We start from the raw sequence: 24,321 nt of genomic DNA, 5'->3' as shown, positions 1-24,321 counted from the left end.
AGCCACCCATGCATGAATATGGATCTGAATGGCAAAGAACCAAGACATTCCAAAACTCACACACGCTCCCCTAATGCTACTATCCCTCAGCATGAGACCTGAAGAAAACAAACAAAAACCCCAAATAAACAAAAGCAAAACAAAACCAACCCCAAACAAAACAAAAAAACCCCTCTACTGATCTAAGCCTGTACTGCCAAATACTACATTGAACATGTTCTTCTTAATTAAGCTGCCACATCCTGCATACTTGCCATAGACGTGGCAAAGTTACATTCTGGAATTACAGCTCCGGTTAAGAAATAGTTTCTTAACAGATTCAGTAGCACAAAAGGTTTATTATTAAAGTTGGAAAAACTTGCAGGTTTTCTTAACTGACCTGAATATCAGGATTAATTATATGTTTCTTCCCTCCAATTATTCTTAACATAGTTGAGTCATTTTCCTGACCCTGATAAACAATATGAGAAACTAAACAGTTTAATTTTTTTATGTAAGCAAGAGTTACCCACCCAGCCTAAAATCAAAAGTTACTAGAAAACAATTCTTTTCCCAGACTGAGGCAATCACCTGTCCAGCCCTTTTCCCCAACTCATTTCAGAAAATAATCTGTATTTCCCTCTCCCCATCTAAAAGTAGGTGTTTTCCTCCCTATTCCTGTAACACAACACACACATTGGTTTGCCTTTAAATTCCAACTGCTCCACATATTTTTTAAAAATACGTTTTAAAATAGAATCCTTTCCAATTAACAGAAGTCATGGATTAAGTACAAACGCAATTCAAAATAACTTCTCCAACACTCCACTTGACTTACAGTTTCAACTAAAGTTGAAAGTTTATTGCTTAAAAAAATGCTTGCTGAGAAAGATCTTGCTCAATTCAAGTTCCCAGGCTCTGCTCTCTTTGACAGTTGCTTTGCTTCCCCCTTTCACCTTACCTCCAAAATCCATCAAGTGAGGAAGCAATGTGGAACTCTGCCTCCCTCTGCTTACCTTACTCAACAGATTACAATAGAAAAAGGTTGAAAAGTACAGAGACAAGCAACGTAAATGACCAACGTTAAGAAGCATGTGACTGTCCCTCTGGCAAAAGCCAGAGCAGACTGAAGAATCCTAGAAGAAAGGAAACAATTAATATGCCAAGATTGATATCAAGTTGTTCATTTTTTCATTTCACTTAAATAGGAAGGGACATTTCACTGTTTTTACTTCCTACAACACTGTAAGCACTGATGAGATTAGCAAGGCCTCATTTAAAATAAACAACAGCAGATACTGTTTTACACCATATGCAGCTAAGCTGTTAACTACTCCTGCATGACATAGAAGATAAAACACTGTGTATTTGGGTTCAAAAACAGAAAGAATTCTTGGAATAAAGTGTCATGAAAGTCTACTATGTCTAGAAAATATCTAGTTTGGGAATATTTGAGGCACATAGTACAGACACTTGAGAAACTTCAGGTAAATGTTGCAATGTGCTTGCCTGTACCTATTTTTTTTTTCTTGGCAACTGCCATTGGCCATTTGCCTTCTGGCCAAATCTACCAAGACCAAGCTCATGTTTCAGCACAAGATTTTGCAGGAATGAAACCTACAGTTGTCCAGACACATCAATTCAAGAAGTACTATAAGCATACTTCAAAAGTTTTTCATAAAAGCTCATTAACAGATCTCATCACAAAATACTAGAGAGGAGGAGACTTCAGTTCACGGGAAAGAATCATCATGCAGTGCAATCTTGACTGGAAAATGTCTACTCCACCTTTTTTCCCTTCTCACACCAGAAAAAGTTATAGTTAAATACTTATAGGTGTACTGATAAGCCACAGAAAATACTTTTTAAAGTATTTTCTGCTCTGGCTCAACTTGCCATTTTAAAAGTATTCAGGTTCACCATAGGAATAAGTCAAGAGGAATTTTAGATTTTTAAAGCTCTCACCAAGAGTCAAGCAGCACTCAGTAACTCTCTCTAAATGCTTAAAGAAAACACCACCAAAAAAATTGCAAAACATCTCATCCTAGCAGAAATCAGCAATTATGGAAAGTCAGTCTTAACAGATATGTTTCTTGCTGAGCTAAGTTCACAAAAAAAACCCCAGCAAAAACCACACCACTCAGAGCTGACTGCTAACTTCATTCACCTTCTCAACAATGCTAAAAAAAAAACCCCGTAACCCGCTCCTGCCCCCTATATGACTGCATCCAACTGTCCTTACTTTCTCCCCTCATTCTGAAGAGTTTAGAAGGACTCTCTGTATTTGAATTCAAATAAATGGACTGGAACAAACCAGTCTCAACACTAGCAAAAGATGGGTGATCCCTGTACCAGAGTCCTTTATAAAGGGAATGAAATTATTAAAACATTGTATTTATCTCAACATTTATCACAAGTTTTTTTCTGAACTGATTGTTATGTTTTAGCGCCTATTCCCCCTCCCCCCCCCCGATTTCCACTATCAATAACTCCAATGACTCATGCAGAAACACAGAGCAACAAAACTTTGGAAAAGTAGCTGTTAAAACGGAAGCAAGTGAGTTGAGAAAGATTTCAGGCATCAAAACATCACTGCAGTCTGCAACCTCAAAAACATAAATGCAGATAAGATGGACAAGAAAAAGAGATACAGACACAAACACATATATGCAAAGAGGTAGGGCTTCCCTTTTTCTACCATGCTTTTGTTTACAACACATGTGCAGCAAATCCACCTAACTGGGGCTCATCAGAACCACCGCATACGCCCTGCACACAATATGTATGTCTAACTGGCCCAGAACTGGTGAATTTAGCATGCACATGTAGCTTGCCATATGTGCAACATACACTCTATGCTACTGCATCCAAAATTCATTAGTCTCATCAGACTAAGATCATTAGTCTTATGCTACGCAACTTTGCAGTTTTGGTCTAGAAACTGAAATCCCACAGAGATCAGAGACGTGCAGGTTGAGTCTGCATTAGTGTGCAGTGGGCACTCACCTGAAATTCCAGATATGGGGACAGATCACTGTAGTCACTAAGGCAGGTGGCCTTCTTTTTCAATTAAAAGAAACCATCAGCTGTGCCATACCATAACTCTACACAAATATTAGCATGGGGCTTTTATTTTTTTCCCTGAGCCACTGCTTCTCCCCCACCCTTTATCCTTCTCTCTTTTCAACAGTAGAATAAATATGATTGGAGCCCAGTAAATTGACAGATTACAGAGGTATTGAACACTATTTCTTTAAAAAGAGCTGACTTTTCCCGTATTGCTCTTTTCACTCTATTGTTTATGTTGGCTTGGCAATTCTTCCCATTCTTTTCTTTGACAAAAGAGGTCCATGCTATTGTAGTTTCTGTATCCTACCAACTGCATTTATTCAAACCTGCAGATTATTTTTCTCTCCAAGGACAGGCTTTCAAAAGAGGAAGGTCTAATTTAGTTTTAAGGTCAGAGTCCAATTCTTTCTATTACCAATGGCAACTGTGTGGGCTTTTTTTTCCTTCAAGCATTTCATACAGCAGGCCTGTCTCCAAGACTCACCTAGTTGAGGATTAGAAACAAGATTTTTTAAAATCTTTTCCCTTGTAAACTTGTGCACATTGAATCTAGACTCCAAGGCAAAAGGCACTTCATCCCAACACATTTATGAAACAGCATCTTTTTGCTGAAAGACATACATACTTTTAAAAGTAGGTTTGTGGTTTTTTCTAAAAATATTTTGGGAGTAGATGAATCTTTGCTTCTTCTTTTATTTTTTTATTTTTAAATCATGTCTCACTGTGTGAAAAAAATAACGTTATAAACACTAATTCTGCATTTGAAAGCTTGTGTGTTACATACTAGAATACTGCTGAACATAACACATTTAAGTAAGAAACCAATTATTGATCTGTCAGAGGTAAGAAAGCTATATATCAAAGATACTGAACTATAAAAATAATGTAGTGTTTCTATCAAATGGTTTTGTTAAACACTCAAAAGGTTTTTGAAGAGTGTTCTTGATTCTAATTTTATTACATTTATTTTTAAAATTGTCTTAAATTTTTGTTTTGTGATAAAAGGAATGTAAAATCCTGAACCTTCAAATATTCTTTCCCCCCTGCTGACACTTGTACACTTAACAGAATTTATGTTTTCCATATTTTACTGTAAGTACACTGTAAATTATTTTAGACTTCACATTCAAATTAGCACTTCCATAATCCCACTACATACAGATATATATAGCCTATTTTTAATGCCTCCATAATATAGATATAGTTGTATATATGCAGGATCTGCAAGGGAAGTTTTATAAAATGTTCTTTTTTAATTTAATCCAGAAACTCATTTGTCCAAAGTCTGTATCTTCTCAGACAACAAGGGGGAAAATCAGTGCCAGTTTCTGTTGTTCTGCAATTCTTATGGCTCTGAAACAGTTTTATTATATCACAATTATTCTATAACTAAGGATAAAATATAATAAGAAGTGCATCCCAAATATGTAGTCTTAAACAGCTATGAGACGTACTGCATTTTTCATATTGCATGAAAACATTCTTTTCTACCATTACAGTAGTTCAGTAGTGCATTAGTAAATTCAACTATGTAACTGATTACACATATTTTTAGGTTTCCAATTACTCGATATTCTATGTGATACAGAAGTGCTGGGCAGAGAGAAAAGCTCTTCATTTTCCAGGAATATCCATAGCACGTATGACAAAGTCATCAAGACTGAAGTACAACTGCTGCCTAAAGCAGAGTGCCAAAAACACCTCACATTTTGGGAAAACTGATCTGCATAATCTAGTGGAAAAGGTATCACAGCTGCTTTTGGCTGCCACAGTTAACTACCCTTCAGAATTCCTGCTGTGCATACTGCGATGACAGGTCTTTTGAAGCAACTCTGCCACCAGAGGAGAAAAGTTAAATCTAATTTTGCATAAACAAATCAAGCTATGTTTTAGTGATGTGGTTAACCTTTAAAAGAATTTGGAGAGAGGGGAACGTTTTTTTTCCCTCCTAAAACAACCTAGACTGAATAATCTAAATATCAGAAAACTCTATCAACACCACAGTTTAGAAGCTCTCTATGTTTTTTTTCTTTGTGTATACAATTAAAATTGTGAGGCAATAGCTTTCACAAAATCAAAATGGGCTATTCTAAAGACTCAGATGAACTCAGAGCAAGATCAAAGCTGTCTGCCACCATATAGTGAAAATCCCTCTTCAGAACTGTACATTTATAAAGCATAATGAATGTTCATGGAAGAAATTTTGTTCTGAACCCTGTAAAAAGGTGACAAATAAGACAATAGCAGCAATATACTTTCACGAGAAGACTGGGGAAGGCAAGCCAAGGTACAGTTCAGGACTATGCAGGCAAAAGACACATGTGGTAGATGAAGACAGGACAGGTCAAGCATGAACAAGCCAGAAATATGAAAAAGATCCTGTTAATGATCTGTGGATAAACAGCACAAGCATAATTCAGCTCACATGCTATAGGAAGGTATGCAAAGGCTGCTACCGGCCTACCTGAAAGCTTCTCCGTGCTGAACACATGCAGCCCTCTCAGCCTTTAAGTGCTCATGGACCACAAGGACCTTCCCCACTCCTACCAGAAGTCAATCCAGACAGGAACACAAGTGCCATCATGACAAGGTAATCTTACCCTCAAAAGTTTTTTTTTTTCTACTTCATAGTGGAAGGTAAGAGCTGAGATTTTTTTTCCCCAAACACATCCTTGAAATAATATTAACTACATTGATCCCTCTACCTCTAAACTGTTTTTCTTCTTTCACTTTGTATAAAGGAGAAGCGCATATAAAAAATTACGCCCTAATTTATTTCACTGTACCACTACTCAAATGAATTCAAACAAACAAAAAGAATTGACCATGGGATTAATTCTTTTAACATAAACACTTCTGAACTACACTGAAAAGAAAAAAAACAAAAACAAACAAAAAAATTTCAGCTTCAAAAGAGAAGAAAAACTAATACAAAAGAATGAGAACTATATATTAGACAGTTCTGCAGACATTCAGTCATCAAACCTATTTATATATGTATACTAAGAAGAGAAGAGATGAAGCCGTAAGAGCTTTATCGAAACTGCAGTGCCACAGGCAATAACTAAAAACCTAGTTCAGAAGATATCATTATGGAAAGGCAAAGTTAACTGCCTATGAACCTCTTAGTTTAATTGTGTAGTATTTATCTATTCATAGATGAGAGTCAACCACATGGAAATTTTCAGGTTTTAAAAGCTTCACTACATTTTTAGAAGAGGTATTTCCACTCCTACCTCAGTTCATCAGGCAAATGGAGTTCATCCACAACTCTCCAGCAAAAATTCACTTTAAGCCATGATTGAAAACCAGTATTTGAGAAAGTTAAGGAGAAAAAGAAGAAACATATAAAAAGTTGCTACCTTAGAGGGAAGATTTTTACTAGTAATGTAATGTGCAATATAGCAGACTTATGGCTGTTGAGGGAACAATACATTTGGATTTCCCAACTTCTGCGAGTTTAAAATGTGAGCGGTAATGTTGCAATATGTAGTAAAAAGGATAAGAAAATTAAAAGAAAAGGAAAAAGACTCTGGTTATGTATTTATAATGGTGGTAAAGCATTATTTTCCTCTGAGATCACCTTTAAAAACCTGAGGGCAACAGTCTTAACTATAGACTAAGAACGCTAGCTGTAGCTATTAAACAGAGATTAGAAAGAGCTATCTCCTTTGAATAGCTAAACTTTTACCACCTTCACTGTAGTTGTCTTAACAGATGAAGTCTGTGCATCTGATGGGTCTTTGAGAAGGAGCATGAATCCCAATGACTAAGAGACAGCAGAGAAAAGAAGCTGAGAAATAATACGAAAAGTAGGAAAACATTACAATCACAATTCTGCAAAAACACTTTACTGAGTAATGTCAGTCTATCACAATACCAGTTTGAAGCCGATAGGCATGTGGAGCCACCGATGCATCTTAGTATTTCACATTCCTTCTCAACTCCGGAAGCTGTTGAGCTTATATAACTCGCAGCCTTCAAGAGTCTCATGAATACATAAATCCTCTGCTCAGACATTACAAACCTCATCCTGAACAGTTCTGAGAGCGACCCCTAAAGATGCTAAGCTACTAAGCATGTGCCAAAACAAGAAATAAAAGTATATCTACCACTTGAGACCTTTTACAAGCAGATACAAAAAAAAAAAAAAAAAAAAAGTGTTATTTCCTAGCAACCTCACCCAGAAGACAGGAAAAAAAAAAAAATTCTTCTACCTTTTTTTCCCAATTTGTTATGCCAACTCTGCCTTGACTGATAAGACCTTAAAATTTTTGTGACACTGGCCTCTAAATGCCATCCTAATGTAAATGACATGTGCCAGTAACAAGAAAAACAACTGCTTTATGCCTACAGAACACACTGGCAAAACAAGTCTTTCTTTCACTAGGTACTTAGAATTTACTATCTGCAGCTGAACTGGAAGCTCCAGACAAAAGGAAATGACAGTTATAATGCAACATTTACAAAAACATTTCTCATAGGCAATGACATTCTTCAGATATAGCACTTCTGTGTGCTTTCACGGTGGTGGTGGTGTACAGCAAGCAATTGGGTTTCAATGCTTTTGCCTTGGCAATAGCTAGAGGTGCCTGTTTGTCCCACCTCACCTGTTCCATGCACAAACAAGGCAGCACCTGCTATACAATCTCAAGTTTTTCCTTAGCCAGATTCCCCTATCAATGGAGGAACTAAGAGAACACAGAGCAATGTGCTGAATTTCTGTAAAGATAGGTGTCACCTCAGGGAGCTCCAGCTGCAAATCAAGCCTCCGATCATTTGAAGTGCTCCATATACACAGACACAGTATGGTCAATTCCCAGCAGTACTTCTTCCTACACACACACAGGTCCATGTATGAAGAAGACCTGGAAGACAAACTATAGTATTTTTTCTTCCTCCACCAAAATTTTTTCTGCCTCCAGAGCTGCACACTGCTCAGCAAGAGGTCTGAGCTGCAGGAGACCAAGCACTGAAGGAATCAACAAGGCATTCCTTAAGCAAGGCCATCAGGCAGGGTGCACTCTTAACACTGGCACCATCATGCAGTTGGTCCATGTTAGTGGTCTCATCACATGCACCACAGCAACCAATTACCCTACTGAAATCTCTTGGTACAGAGAATTATGGCCTTGAATTTTCAGGAAAACAATGAGCTAAAAGAAATCACAAGAGAAATCTGTCTTTTTTTGCAGCTGAAAGTAGAAAATCCTTCCAATATCCAGCATACACCCTATTTCATAACTGCAACAGTGTGAAATTTAAAAAGGAAAACCAGACTAAGTCATTTCCTGACTCAGAATCCTTTACAAGATTGTCTAGAGTCAAAGTTCACGAGGACAGACTGAATCATTCTCACCCCTTATTCCAAGACCACTGTAACTACAAGCTGCATAAACTGAAGAGACACTAAGTTGTAATGCTGCAGACATTTTTTCTACTAATTAGAACATTGGGGTTTATATTTTTTACAATGTTTTCCCTCTGTTCAGAAGTTCATTAATTAGTCAGTACTTGCAACTTTTTAATATTACGTGGGAACAAAATAGTTTAATAAGCTGCATCATAACCTTGTTCAATCAGTTAATTTAAGGCAAATTATGTCTACATATTGTGTTCTACAGAGAAGTAAGCTAGATAGCACACATTTAAACTGTATTTCATAACAACAACAACTACGTATCTACAGAATTCCAGTAATTCTATTCATACTAATAACCCATTTACAAAATAAATGCTAGAACTAAAAGGCCCAATAAACTCACTTAAATGACCAAGAACTTCAATTCTCTCTGATTTACATGAAACAACAACTGCCAGAAGCTGAAACTATTTGGACTGGGGGCAGACTCATCCCATTTCTAAAAACAACTTTTTAAATTAGTAAGAACATGTCACTTAAACTTAAGTTGTACAATTTCATTAGTATACTATTCTCATTAGTAGATATTTTCATCAATACATATTTAATTCTATTACATTAATAAAATAGAGTTTTAGGGACTGTACTTAGCAATGTGACAGCTTACTATGTGACTAATCAGTTTTGTAACAGGGAAACAGCTTCAGAAAAAGTTAGATCAAATATACAGTACATAAGTATATGGGATTTGTGTATATAGGATTTGCTCTTATCCCCATTTTGTAGCTGTCCAAAGACAAACATTTTAAAGACATACAGTATTATCTGTTCTGCAACCTGAGGCGGGGGGCGGGGGGGTTGAACCTGCACATACCTGATCCTAGCACTGGAAAGTTCTGTCTGCCACGGGAATAAAGATTCAAACCACATAATTCCATTTTTCAACAGCAGACAAAACTAAGTTCTTAACCCATAACTTCACATCTTTACTACTAGATCACTGGTGAAATGTTTTATTTTAACTGTCATTTTGCCTCTTGGCACATAAGTCAGTTTCTTGAACAAACCAACCAGCCACAACAACAAAATAAAAAGCCAAAACCAAGAACAAACAACCCTTCAGAAAGAAGAGGAACATGTTTATGAACACCAACGAAGTATCATAACCACATTTAAGACAACCCTCCTTCCCTCCCTCCCACATTATAAATCTTATCGAAACGAAAGAGAAAATTGGAATATATTTTACCAATTTTATAAACACTGCAATCATTTCTCTTCATGGTCCTAACTGTTACCTTAAAAAAAAGCGTAAGACAAGTGTTTTCACACCATAGCTAACTAACTGTGTTCCTAATACTACCAACACAAGAAAAAGGGCACAGGTAAGTATTAGATATTATGAAATCATAACTTCTGCTCAGAAAGGACTGAAGTGATAAGTATTATAAGCTAGGAAAAATGTCAGGAGAATAACTTGATGAATTAAAAAACCCTCTTCTACATGAAGACTTATCCAAATGGGTCTATTAAAACTTCGAAGTGAAAAACTTAACTACAATGCTGGAAGACTACCAAAAAAAAAAAAAAAAAAAAAAAAAAATCTATTAGCTACTCCAAAAAGTACCCCTCTGAAGTAAGTCTTCAAAGTCTATTGTAAAATATGAAATAATGAATCTGCCCAATTCTTTACGGGCACAGAACAATACGCTTCAAAACTAATTTCATAATTTGAAATGTTTGAAAGAAACACTGTAGAAGCAAAAAATTCTTTTAATTAATACACAGAACATTATTATGATGTTCAAGGAAGACTCTCTTATGAAAATGTATATGAAATTGACAGTAAACTAACATTTTATGCTGAAATGAAAGAATAGCAAAGTCTGGATTTAAAGCTTTTCATAATTCTACCTTAGCAAGCTGCATAAGAATCAGTATCAAGAAGATTGATGATTTTGAAGTTACTGACTGCTTAAGTGTTAAATTATGTTTCAAAACAAATACAGAAAAATGTAATTGCTTCCAGGGAGCTAAACACTTGTATTATTAATTTCCCAACACTGGCTGTTACTACAAACCAGTTAGACTTGTACTTACACCTGTGAAAATCTGGACAGTTTCAGGTCAGAAAAGGCCATGCTTCCTCTTATGTGTAATGGAGACAAGAACATTTAAAGTCCCTACTTTCCTGATAATAACCAAAAGAGACCAAAAGGTTTCCATGAATGGCACAAAGTAGAGCAGAATATGAATACTGGTCAAGTACATAAAAAACAAAGCTGCTCTATTGATTACAGGTAATAATCAACAGCAGATTGCCATATATGGAAACTAATTTAAGTATTAACCTAAAAATCTTCTTTTTTTTTTTTTTTTTTTTTTTAAGTTAATATCCATTGACACATCCTTACCAAGCTTCAGGCAACAAGAAAGCATATTCATGTGGTGAAGTAGTCTCTGGAAAATTGGAGAGAATTGCTTGTCTGTGTGGAAGTAAAGCTGATCCATGGAAAGTGAACAAAATTTCCAGGGCTCTGACATTGCTTTCCTAAAGAGCAAAACATTATGTTGCAGAACTAACTTAAGACTGATTTAGACTGAAAATGAGCAAGAAATGTAAGCTTAGGTCATACAACAAACATTTAATTTGAAAATTTTCTTTAGCAATAAAGAAAATTAGCTCAGGGTCACTGCATTTATTTATTCACAATCAAATAAATACACCCCCCACCTCTTAAATTCCCACTGAGGTTCAGCCAAGTTCGAAGGGGGGGGAAAAATGCACTTAAGTGCAAACAGCAATACCAAAACAAAATTATATTCTAGCAAAATAAATATTAATACCCGAGCATAAGTTCTTGCTGAAAGTACAATATTCTGATTTCTGAACTTCTTGAAGAATTCACCATCATAGTTCTGTTCAGCTGCATGAGGCCCTCCAAGGATTTCCTAAAAAAAACAAACAAACAAACAAACCAACCAACCCACCAAACCTTATAAGGGATATTTTTATGCAAGATTTAGAAAAGCATCAAAAAGTCTACACATTTCTTTATCTTAGGATGAATAAGTATGAGATACATGTGGAAAAGCATACTGGCTTTTATTTGTTTCACTATGAAAAAAACAGATGCATTTTTCATTGATAAACTAAGACAATTCCCTGCCTTAATTAGTGTTTAGACATCATTAGTTAAAGAGATGTGGTAAAAGTTATTATGTAACTTGCGCCAACTGCAAAATTAAAATTAAAAAACTAAGCAAAATACAGTTTGACATTTCAAAAACTTTCACTTTGGTAAGCTCATGGAAGAAAAAAATGTGTTATAGAATCTGAATAGAACTTGCTAATTAGACTGACAGAGGGAAATTGTAGTAATCCTGCACCATACTCCACATCCCATGTTGTTGCATAACTTAATTCTCTGCAGACACAGCATGTTCAAAGCAGGCTTCTGCCCAACTGTACCTCTCAACACGAGAAGCCAGCCATTTGCAACAACAGTAAAACAGGAGAAACAGGATAGCTTGAACAGGAAACAGCTTACTTTTTCTCAAGCAAAAGACTGTAGGATTTCAAGAAGACTATAAACATTAATACTACCATATATAACAAAAAAGATATGACAATGTGACGAAAGAGTCACAGGAACACCTATGGAATGAGAACTCAAAAGAACTGTAGCCAGTTAACAAGTTTGCTCACCTCATAGGTTTCAAGGCGATCAAGGTAAGTTAACAGCTTCAGCCTGCTACGGCAGAGTTCTTTTTGTTCCAGTGTCAGCCTGTGTTCAAAACAGGAATTTTCATGCTTGCAGTTGATCTTGTACATCATGTGCATATGAAGACAACAGTTACACATTTTAGTGACTGTGCACTGGAATATATCAAGAAATTAAGTAAACCAAGAACTTTGACACAATATAATGCCAATTAAAATTTAAACCACTTTCCTATTAGGAATAATATACATGAGAGTAATTACGTTCTTGCAACTGTGTAGTTATAATAAACCTATAACTCTGAATAAAACATGGCCTAACATTTCATTTACTTTGAGAAGTTTACTGATAAGAGCAGTTCTTGACGTTTCTTGGCCTCTTTTTCTCTTCTAGTATCCATTTCTTCCTCTGGTGATAAAAGGTCTTCATAGGGAATTTCAATGTCCACCTCCCCCGGTAAGATAAATCTGGAAGACAAAACCAATAATGCTGATTAAAAGAAAAAGATATAATAAACTAGGTTTTGAATAAACATACTAACAGAGCTTTCCATTTATGTCTTGACTAAAAATCTAAGCTTTTATATAAAAAGATAATACTGAGTTTTGCTGTCGTAAAGCAGTGGACACTCATCACAAGCCAACAAGAGGCATCATCTCGTTTCCACTCCCTCCCTAAAACAAACCAAAAAAAACCAAAGCACAAACCACATAGCTATGATGGTTGATAAAAGTTTCTAAATACCACAAGTAGCACTGGGACTGGCAACAGCTCCACAGCGTACAATGGTAATAGATGACTGCACAAAGAAAGAACGGCTTCTTCTATTTCTACCACCAGGAACTGAATAGTGAGAAGAATTGTCTCTGCATGTATTTGCTGACTGACCCACTGTGTTTTTCGTTGCTCCCCTCCCCACTTGAACAACAGAGGATTATTACAACAATTAAGACATACAACAAAATGCGTTTATAGGGGTAGCTGCAGATTCCAGAAGTGGAACAGAAACAGATTCTCATAGGAAAAAAGTGACATCAGAAATTATGCTGAAGAAAATAAAGGGCATCCAGAGAAGAAGGAAAATGCAGTACAAAATAAACAGTGATTTTACCTTTTACAAAGGCAAAGTGAGAATAGGTACCTTGTGGACATCTTTAGAATACTTTGATTCAAAGAATTACCTTTCTTTATGTCCTGCAAAAGCATCTTAACATTGTCATTAGTGGTTGATAAAATTTTACAAAATTATTAGAAAAGACTTCATACACCATTCTTTGAAAAGAAAACAAACAAAAAAATACTCTTCTCACACCTGCCGCCATCTTCTCCTTTTCCTATGGCCACAAGAGCCTCCAAGTCTGTGCCTTTCAAGCCATACTGAAGCAGCTTCTTAGCAGCATCCACATTCTCTGGAACTCTTTCCAAGCATTCATGAAGAACCCATGCACGCTTCTTAATTTTACTCTGTCCAAGAACAAGAGCATGCACAACGTTATATACTTCAATCCAAAGCAATGAAACCAGAGATGTTAAAATCTTCCAGTGTGTCTCTTCCACTTCAGAAAACGTCAAGTTAATCTGATGATTGACAATGTGAACCAACAAAAGAGGTGAGAATGCAAAAAAGCATAAATCCCTCAGAGTATATGTGGCAGAAAACGACACAGAAATGCCAAATAATTTAGCAGAACTTTCACAATAACTGGAACAGAAGTTATTATTTGTATCCCCTAACTAGTAACAATCCTCCTTACACTACATAAAATGGGTTGGTTTGGGGCTAAAATGCAGTTTTTATAAACCAAGTGTATTCCACAATAGCACTAGAGTCATTTTCAGTATCGATCTCTTCACATACCAATAGGATTCTGTGACAGAAGAGGCACACAAGGGTCACAAAATATTATTGGCATTATCTGCTGATCTTCAGTTGAGATTACATAGTACATGAAGAATGGCTACCTGTAAAAATCTTATTTTGACATTCAATTAATATCTGACTTGAAAAAAAAAAACCAAATTAGATTATATTTCTCTTGACCTCTTGGAAGACTTTACCCTATAGCACCATTAGTTTGTGCAGCTTTGACAATGCTTGTCTGCTGAGTTTGAAGTCTTTCTTCCAAGCCAAAAAAACCCATGTTGGATTCTACTGAAAAGCTCCACTTACAGGTAGCAGAGTTCACTGTAACTTTTGTTATTCAAACTTTGCTATATAGCTACTGATACCAACCTCACCTTCCCATTTAATTTTCTAAAATACTTGGACACTAGTTAAATGCTTTGTATTTCCAATTATTACTAATTTGCCAGGCAACAATGTACTGCTGCATGTGGAGAGATATTACATCAGAGAAAGCAAGCTGCTATTAACAGAAATTACAAGATACTTGAAATATTTACATTAACTTCCAAGGTCTCTAGATCAGGCCTTCAGTTAAATTAACAAGATCACTCTCTTCCACATGACATGAAATGGAATTTGCAGGACAGCTCTCCAAATTGCCACCAATTTATGTTGCATAAATTAGAACACAATTAAGAACTCAATTTCTGTAAAGCTAACGCAGCCATTCTGATAAGCCTAAAAGTCACAAAAAAACAAACCCACCAAGTAGTCTTGAATTGAAGCAACATTAACAGCCGACTTCCTCCACTGTCTTTGATATACAAGATCAGAATCAAGGCCATATGCTTGAGCCAAAGACAAAGCTTCCCCATATTCTTCATTATCAATCTAAAAAGCAAACACATGAAAATGAAAGTCATCTGATTTCCATATTAAATGATCAATTATTAATTATTAATTCTGTGTGTTGAAACAGGTAGAGGCATAATTACTGTGGGTATGCTTAAGCAGGTAGGAAAGAGAATGGCTCAAGATACAGATGAGTAAGACTCAGATCTTATGGTCACCTCTAGAAAATGAGAGATTTTTCCTCAAGAAAAAGGAAGAAGTTATTTAGGTAACCGGTACGACATCAGCACTCCGTGGAAACTCTAACAGCTATAGGCTGGTTTACCATCAGAACAACTGAAATGGCTAGACAAAGTACTGCATAAAGTAGTCTTAAAAATGAAGAAATATCTGTTCAGTAAGAGTGAGTCACAGGCCTAATTTGTATTTATGCCTGAAAAAACATTCAAGTAAACTATATTCACATCACACCATTCCCTAGCCAATAACAAGCCAAACTAATTTCATTCAATATATTTGCCAGGTCCTTCATTATTTGTAAACACTCACGAGTACACTTCCAAGTCTGGCCAAGCTAATGATGTGCAGTGTCTCCTCAGTAACCTTCAAACACCATCTCATTTGAATTTATAATAATGCTAGTTTTAAACAGTGATCCCTTTGATTAGGTAACACAGTACACTCTCAGCTAAGAGACCCTTAGAAATACGTGTCTAAATCCTTCTGTTAATATAGCAAGAATTAACAGAAAAATAAAAAGTTCTTTCTAAATAAAGCTGATTAAGAGAGATATGACCTTTCCTTCTATACTTACTTTTCTCTGGTACAGTTCCTCTGGAGTTGTGGACCTCAAACTGACAAGGCGGAAATTCTTTGTAATAGTACGTGGACGTTTCCGTGGAGGAGCAAATCGTTCCATTTCTGTCACAAAGTACAGGCCTTGCTTTAGGTAGCTAAAGTATCTGTCCTTAGCAGAAGTTTCATCATCCAAGTCAGAGTCATCTTCTCCCTCATCTTCATCACCAGGCCTGCTCTCCAAGCGTGATCTTTTTGGAACAAGTTTTATCTCACACTGCACAGAAAATACGAATATGAAGTGTCCACCTAGTACACCTCAACTAGTTTGATAAGAATCGAGTACATCTCCACTTCCAGTACTTCAAATTTCAGAATCAACATCCTTCTTCCCCTTCTCCTTTAAACCTTTTATTTCTCAGCTTGCTTAACGTGCCCCACAAACCCTGACTACATCTGTCTCCTAGATCTGAGGCTTCATCCCTTAAATACTGAAGCAAGAGTGAAAGCTTCTTAATAGTAACCTGCTATTACACTAGACGTGCTACACCACCCCAGGCAGGACAGAACTATGGAGACATCTTTGTACACTGCTATACAGCTTACTGCAGCATACAGCAATGTTTTCAACTCTTACAGTTTGCAAAGCAAGGTTTTCTGTTCAATGCAAATGGAATCTCAGACTACATCCTTAGGCTGTTAATATGCCAGTCACTGGCTGTATCTTATTTCCAGAATAATAAAACTTGCCAAAAACATACATGCAAGCTTTGGTACGTATTGAGATATTCTGATAAATATTATTTTAAGCTGTTGTTTAAGATGTTTAAGACCTATTTCAGTATAAGCCTTAGGAAAGAGTAATTTTCTCAGTTTCAGAGAAAATTCCTGGTAAACTTCATTATGTTATACTCCTTCCTGGAATCCTACTAATGATAAACAAAAAATAGATCGCTTACATGGCTTTGTCTTAATTTAAATGTGTTCCTCATTTCTTTTAAATACACTCCCTCTGTAAGAGGCATCTGTTTCAAAATGGGAGAGGGATGCTTGCAGTATTCTTCAAATGCACTAACATACAAAGCAGTGAAAACTGTCAACATGAACTGTTTCCTGCAGCAAGATTTCCTCTCATTCAGACTGAGCCTTCTCGGAGTTCTGCTACTACTCTCCACAAGTTTTGACAAGTTTTTATTAAGACAGTTAAGTTGCAGCAAGTTCAGATTTTCCCTGCAATACCTACCTAGAGATGAGGAAACAGAATCACTTTTTCTGTTAGTAATGATAATAATATATTTATTTTTTAACCACACCACACACACCACCCTTAGGATTACATACACAAAAGCAAAGCTTTCCAAAAAGGTATCTGCTTGTGCACCTTCCTCACCTCCAGACTTAGAAATCCTCCATCATGAGCCGAAGTGACCTGAGGAGAACTCTCAAACCATTCACATGACTTTCCCAGCAAGTTTCTTAACGTCTTGACTGATGACACAGTCAATGCACCAGAGCAACGAGCCAAGATGACAGAATTATCTGCCCACCAATTTACATCTATCAATGGGTAATAGGATTCTTTATCTAAAATAAATAAATAAGAATGCACCATACAATGAAAAACAAACACCAGATAAGAACAGAAGTAGCTTCAATTACTAAAAGATTTTATCTGATGGCCTAATTTAACAAACTTTTATTATTGTATATACATCCTTGGTTCACTAAGTTTGTAGTTTAGATCAATTACATTTTACTAAATCAGTTCTGCATTAAATAAAGCTGTTGAGGAGGAAAAAAAAAATCACTTACTTGTGAATGTAATTATTTTTTAATATTATTTGGAAAAAGAATTCACAGTAAACTGATTTACTTGCACAAAATATAACAAAGTTTAGATATTTGATAAAGATCTGCTTCAATACTTCCCAGGCCATCCTTGACCAAGTCTCCCTGGCAACAAACATAATACTGATGAAAATCAAGGTTACACTGCTTTTGAGGACAAGTGACAACTATGAACAAGGCTCCCGAAACAGCCTACAAGATGAGGTTGTTAAGAAGATTAACCAACAACACAAACAAACAAAAGTCACCATAACTGAGGATGGAAGCTGTGACATTTCTAAGACTGCTTTGATTATGGTAACTGGATGTTGGGACAAAATGTTCAGCAGAGACTTAGCTCACTTGTTCACTACAGTGTCATTTCCCACCTCTCCGATGAAAATGATCTTTCCCCAAACAGCACTGAGAAACAGATCAGCTTACCACTTTTCTACCACTTGGGTGCTTAGTCAGCAGTCTACCCATGAAGGTCAAATGAGTTAACCCAAAGACAGAATCACCAAGAAAAACAGTACAAGAACAGGGATCTTTTAGTAATATAGATGTATACAAGCAGTAGTGAATGGATCATGGAATAGCTATTGATCTCTGCACTCTTGGAAGAGCCATGCAATAACCTAACCAGGTGATAAATGGCTGCACATGGTAGCCTGGATTTTGGGAAAACAATAAAGAGACTGACATGAGGCAAATCCAGTTGGAGGAAACAAAGCCCTTTTGGTTTAGAATTTTAAACTAGTATCTTTAAATTACATTAGCTTTCAAGACTAATTAATTAGACATTCATAGAAACAAAAGGTAGAGGTAAGTTTAGGTTTTAAACTGTCAACTAATAATGTGTCACCTACAATATTATGAGGTAGTGGCTTCTGATACAAGCTGAGACGTCTGCTGAATGTTCAGCATTCTACAGTCATAATCATATGATTAATAATAAATTAAGTCCTGCACTTAAATATCATTTTATTTATGGTTATGGCCACAAAAGTATTCCTAAGAGAATTTTAAAGAAAAACTATTGTGACACTCATTTAGCTATGCCATGCCGCAAATTCAAATCATACATATAATTTTGGCAACTGTTCTAACTGAGATTTAATTAAGCCATTTCAGATCTTTGTATATTCACATAAATATTTTTAACTACACAATAGTATAAAATAATGATTTAACTGTACCACACACCTTTTATTTTCTTTCTTTTTTCACTAGAGAGTCTCCAGTCTGGGTTGATCTCATCATAACCAGGCTAAAAACAAAAAAAGTGTGAGACAAAAGAGTAAGTATATGTAAGTAAATCTTTGTAACACAGATGATCTGTGCTGATCCACACACTTTTCAATGAAAATGCTCTCCATAAATTCAAATTTTTCCTGAACGTAAAACATACAGCTGCCGTAGTGACATTGTACTTTCCTCCAGACAGTTAAATTATGAAAAAAAAACCCAAAAAAAAAAAAAAACAAAAAAAAAAAACAAAAAAAACAAAAAAAACCCCCAAACATAGCAAAATAGACTTCTGGATTCCTAAAACACCCTATTAGAAGAGTACCATCAGACCTGGCCTAGTCAGCATTAAACAGTAATCATACCCTAAAGATTTCTGAAATAAAGGCTCTCCAGCAATCAGAAGCCCACCAAGTGTTTGCTTTTTATGTCTATACAGAGGACTGCAAGCATATAAAAGAAAAATCTCCAAAATAGTCCTCCTGTTTGCTCTGTATAGTGTTCCTGAGTACTAGCCTAGTACAGTGCTGTTAAGTATTTACTCTGGTTATTTTCATAATTATAAAGCCCCTTCCAAGACTAGTGCAGCAAGAGAAACAGCAGTATTTAATGATGCAATACAATGTTTAGAATTAGTAAGCTGTTGCTGCATTGGTTTTTTTTAAACTTTATTTAAGTAATATCAGAATACATAGGAACTAGACAAATATAGATGACAATAATCCTGCCCCTAACCGCAATGCAGCAGAAGTACAGGTAGATTATACAGCTCAGACAAACGAAGCAGGTTTGGGTCAAGCAGAAAGTGATTTTCAGACTTAATTTTTTAGTAGAAAGAGAACGGTGTACTAATTGAAAGTAAACATGAGGCCACTTAAAGTTAATTTAACAAATATGTTTGGGTAACAATTAAGTAAGAATCACGCACATTATGGAAATATCCATTATATTTGGACACTAGATTCAGCTGTAAAAATCATTCTGAAAACAGCCAAAAACCAAATACTCCTTGTCATGGTTCAACCCCAGCCAGCAACTAAGCACCACACAGCTGCTCACTCACTTTCCCCCCATCCAGTGAGATGGGGAAGAGAATCAGGAAAGAAAGAAAGAAAAAAAAAAAAAAAAAAAGAAAAAAAAAGTAAAACTCATGGGTTGAGATAACAGTTTAATAGAATAGAAAGGAAGAAACTAATAGTGATAACAATTAAAATAGATAATAACAATTAAAAATTACAATAATAATAATAAAAGGATTGGACTATACAAAGCACGTGATGCACAGTGCAATTGCTCACCACTCGCCCACCAATGCCCAGCTAGTTCCCGAGCAGCAACCCCTCCCAGCCCCACTCCCCCCCTCAGTTTATATACTGGGCATGATGTCACACGATATGGAATACCCCTTTGGCCAGTTTGGGTCAGCTGTCCTGGCTGTGTCCCCTCCCAGCTTCTTGTGCCCCTCCAGCCTTCTTGCTGGCTGGGCATCAGAAGCTGAAAAATCCTTGACTTTACACTAAACACTACTTAGCAACAACTGAAAACATCAGTGTGTTATCAACGTTCTTCTCATACTGAATCCGAGACATAACACTATACCAGCTCGTAGAAAGAAAATTAACTCTACCCCAGCCGAAACCAGGACACTCCTTTACATCACCCTCACCAAATGATAAAGTCCTGAAAACTGCTTCGGAATACATATTTATTATAGTTAAAAACAAAGGAAAAAATACAACAATTCACTGTAAGGATCCTTGAGTAAAATCTGTATTCTCACAAAAATCTGAGGTGTACCTTAAAAATAGATATAGATAGATAGATATGCATACATACACACACACACTATGCTTTTGCCAACACTGGAGCAGAACTTTTGTTTGTTTGTTTTTTAAAAGTACTTCCCTAAGTAAGCTTGGAACTACATTTCTGGGGTGGGGTAGGTTGACGCCAGCCAGCAGCTAAGCACCACACAGCCACCTGCTCACTCCCCTCTCCAGTGGGACAGTGGAGGGAGAGCAAAAGCAAGAACAGTCACGGGTCAAGACAAAGACAGTTTAATAAGCAAAGGCAAGCCAGAAAAAAAAAAATAAAAACAAGTGATGCAAAGGCAGTCATTCATCATCTCCCACAAGTACACTGATGCCCTCCCAGTCTCTGAGCCATGGCTAACTACTGAAAACCTCCCCCTGCCCTGTTTTTATTGCTGATCATGACCTTATATGATCTGGAATATCCCTTCTGTCAGTCCAGGCTGTGTCCCCTCCTAGGTTGTTGAACACCCCCAAACGACTCATTGGGGGACAACAATGAGAAACAGAGAAGGCCTTGAAGCTGTGTAAGCACTACTGAACAACGGCTAAAACACTGGTGTGTTAACAACACGCTTTTGGTCACAGATCCAAAACCTAGGACCATACAGGCTGCTGTGAAGAAAACAAACTCCATCCCAGCCAGAGCCAGAATAGTTTCACAGTCAATACAGCCTAACCAGATCTGACTGCTTACCTATAAGAACCAAAACTTAAGCTACACAACACCACAGCCATGTTTCCAAGTCAGTAGTCTTATTCTTGCAGTCAGAGCAAAAAAGTAACAGCGTACCAGTGGTGTTCAGGATGGCAACATACCATTATGTCTGCAAGTATTCACTGACTTATGTCTTCCCTATAGTCAAAGGTTTTGGCCTATCTTTTTTTTGTCATTTTTCTTGAAAATGTTCAGTTAACCTTATAGTCATCATGATATCCAAAGGCAGACATCTTCATTTTGTCCTCTTCCTTGTTACAGAAGCCTGTGCCTATATGTAATGTCAAGCAAGTGTTTTGTTGTGGACCTTACAGTACCTACTGTGCAATGCACAGACTGCAGAGAAATTCAATATAGTGTGGGGAAAAGCTGTCTGTGTTTCATATGAATGCATAAAACTTGAAGAATTTAAAACAGTCTACAAAAAATGGAGGAAATATTTTGTACTGGAATCTCTAAAGAAGTCAATACATTGTGCAAAGATTTACCCTGCAAAAGGAAATTAGAGAAGAATGAGAAACTGCAAATATTTAATGATAAGATAACGTGGATTTATTAATCAGCATATGCACTAAAACACAACTGTTTACTACTAAGTAGCAAATGTTCCATTCTACAGTAATTTTCTAGAAAGAAACACACTTATGTACAATAAAACCATCCAAGATGAATACTGTGTAGGAAATATTGGTGGTAATTTGCGCCATGTATGTCTAGTGATCAAAGATCCTGTTTGACTGGTTACCCTGTTTGGACTTGATGTCGCTTCATGTCATGTAGGTTTAAAACATAAGAGACAGTACTTCAAGTGATAAGCATTTACACATCCATTAGTCAAGAAATTAATGCAAGCGAAACCAGAATACTTCACATACTACTGCGCATCATTTCAGGTTTGTCACTTCTTAAAATGCAGATACATTTTCCTCATTAAAATAAAGTGTTATCTTTACCCAGAAAGTGGATTAGTTTTCTTGAAAACTAATTAGTTTTCAACTCCCAGTGTTTAAATTCACACTGGTCACATAAAAGTTTGCCAGTGTCTGGGCGATTCCTAACTTAAGTTCCCCTACTTAGTTTTGCAAACAATTCCTGTAGAAAGCATGTGACTTACTAATACCAATCTGATGAACAAATTATTCTGGAGCATTATCTAGCAGAAAGTAAGTTAAGTTTTGAGGGAGAAATAGATGAACACATTAGATATCCAGCAGAATTTGGTTTCAACCATGCAAAGTTACCCGTGTTGAACTCCACATTAAGTTCAACAGGGCCAAGTGCAAGGTCCTGCACCTGGGTCGGGGCAATCCCAAGCACAAATACAGGCTGGGCAATGAGTGGATTGAGAGCAGCCCTGAGGAGAAGGACTTGGGGTGTTGGTCGACAAGAAGCTCTAACATGACTCAACAATGTGCACTCACAGCCCAGAAAGCCAACCATATCCTGGGCTGCATCAAAAGAAGCCTGACCAGCAGGTCAAGGGAGGTGATTCTGCCCCTCCGCTCCGCTCTGGTGAGACCCCACCTGCAGTACTGCTTTCAGCTCTGGGGTCCTCAGCACAGGAAGGACAGGGACCTGTTGGAGTGGGTCCAGAGGAAGGCAATGAAAATGGTGAAAGGGATGGAACACCTCTCCTGTGAGAAAAGCATGAGAGAGTTGGGGTTGTTCAGCATGGAGAAGAGAAGGCTCCAGGGAGACCTTATAGCAGCCTTCTAGTATATAAAGGGGGCGTACAGGACAGATGGGGAGGGACTCTTTAACGAATTGCAGTGATAGGATGAGGGGCAATGGTTTTAAACTGAAAGAGGGTAGATTTAGATTAGATGTAAGGAAGATGGCCTTCACTGTGAGGATGGTGAGGCACTGGAACAGGTTGCCCAGGGAGGTTGTGGCTGCCCCATCCCTGGAAGTGTTTAAGGCCAGGTTGGATGAAGCTTTGAGCAGACTGCTCTAGTGGAAGGTATCCCTGCCCATGGCAGGGGGGTTGGAACTAGACGATCTTTAAGGTCCCTTCCAACCCAAACCATGCTATGATTCCGTATTTTAAAATAGCCTTTCGGTCTACCTGTACCAGTGTTACCCACTTGGCACAAAAATGCTTCATGAAAAATTCACTGCAACAAAACTGTTTGGTTTTTTTTTTTCTTAAATATTATTGTAAAAGTAAACATAGGGCTCTTGAAAAAGCTGGAGTTGACTGAAAAGATAGTATGTAGCTAAAGCACAGTTATCTGAACTACTCTCATCTCTTAGGAAAACACATCTCCAGGGTATTAAGATATATACTGCAAGTTTCTAAACTTCTACATCCTTCTTACCTGATCAGTTTGGTCCCATTCTCCTTGTTGTCTGAGAGATGGAATAGACCAGATCGTCAGTTTTCCTGAGAAATGAACAGCTGCCAGAAGAGCTCCATCAGGAGAAAGATTCATCTTGAAAACTCCATCCTGCCAAACATTGTCAGCAAAGTAAAAAAAAAAAAAAATCAAACAAGCAAACAGCAACAACAACAAAAACACATACACATCAAGGAATACCCCAAAAAAATCTCACCCCAAACTATTTTTTCTATTTTAGGAAAAAAAAAAATTGTATTATCTTCCATCCTGAAAATTTAACATGCTTTAAATTAAAAACAAACAAACAAAAAATCAATTATGTCATGGAAGAGTAAAAACAACCTGTATAGAGGAAGAACACTACCATACCACTAAGAAATCTTTAGGAATGTGAACTTCTCTATCACATTGCTATACAGCAAATAAAATCTGACAGTGTTGCATTCTTATGGGGAGCGCTGCAGACAGCAATGCAGAGCTACTTGGAGGAAAAACTGCAGGTTGTTCTCTGTTCAGAGAAAACATTCAGCAGCCTCAGTTTTCTACTGTCCTGCCTCTCAGGTCCACCCAGGGAAGACTGTTACCAAAACACAGCTCAGTACAGCTCTTTTTCCCTGGGAGCAAACTTTTGGGTGGGTGTTACTACAATTAAAAAAAAAAAAAAAAGGGGGGGGGGAGGGGGAGTGGGGGAGGGATACAAGAGATACACAGATGAAGAGATGTTGGAGGAGCACATTGTTCATTTCAGGA

The 24,321-nt window shown here is 36.9% G+C and overlaps 1 protein-coding gene across 2 annotated transcripts in view; it reads right to left on the bottom strand.

Annotated features, from left to right (window-relative positions):
- The window catches only part of NBAS (NBAS subunit of NRZ tethering complex), a 190,761-nt gene that overhangs the window by 143,650 nt on the left and 22,790 nt on the right, over positions 1 to 24,321 (bottom strand). For both annotated transcript variants that reach the window (XM_069805772.1, XM_069805773.1), the window contains exons 12-21: positions 23,551 to 23,679; positions 18,662 to 18,725; positions 17,019 to 17,212; positions 15,648 to 15,905; positions 14,747 to 14,872; positions 13,448 to 13,599; positions 12,468 to 12,602; positions 12,120 to 12,198; positions 11,258 to 11,362; positions 10,825 to 10,961 (exon numbers count right to left, since the gene is read on the bottom strand). In XM_069805772.1, coding sequence (XP_069661873.1) covers positions 10,825 to 10,961; positions 11,258 to 11,362; positions 12,120 to 12,198; positions 12,468 to 12,602; positions 13,448 to 13,599; positions 14,747 to 14,872; positions 15,648 to 15,905; positions 17,019 to 17,212; positions 18,662 to 18,725; positions 23,551 to 23,679 — 1,379 coding nt within the window. The remainder of the gene's footprint in view (positions 1 to 10,824; positions 10,962 to 11,257; positions 11,363 to 12,119; positions 12,199 to 12,467; positions 12,603 to 13,447; positions 13,600 to 14,746; positions 14,873 to 15,647; positions 15,906 to 17,018; positions 17,213 to 18,661; positions 18,726 to 23,550; positions 23,680 to 24,321) is intronic.

Source organism: Haliaeetus albicilla, chromosome 18 (genome assembly GCF_947461875.1).
Source record: "Haliaeetus albicilla chromosome 18, bHalAlb1.1, whole genome shotgun sequence".
Taxonomy (NCBI): Eukaryota; Metazoa; Chordata; class Aves; order Accipitriformes; family Accipitridae; genus Haliaeetus; species Haliaeetus albicilla.
The sequence above is the reverse complement of the archived record's forward strand: the minus strand, read 5'-3'. Positions and strand labels throughout refer to the sequence as shown.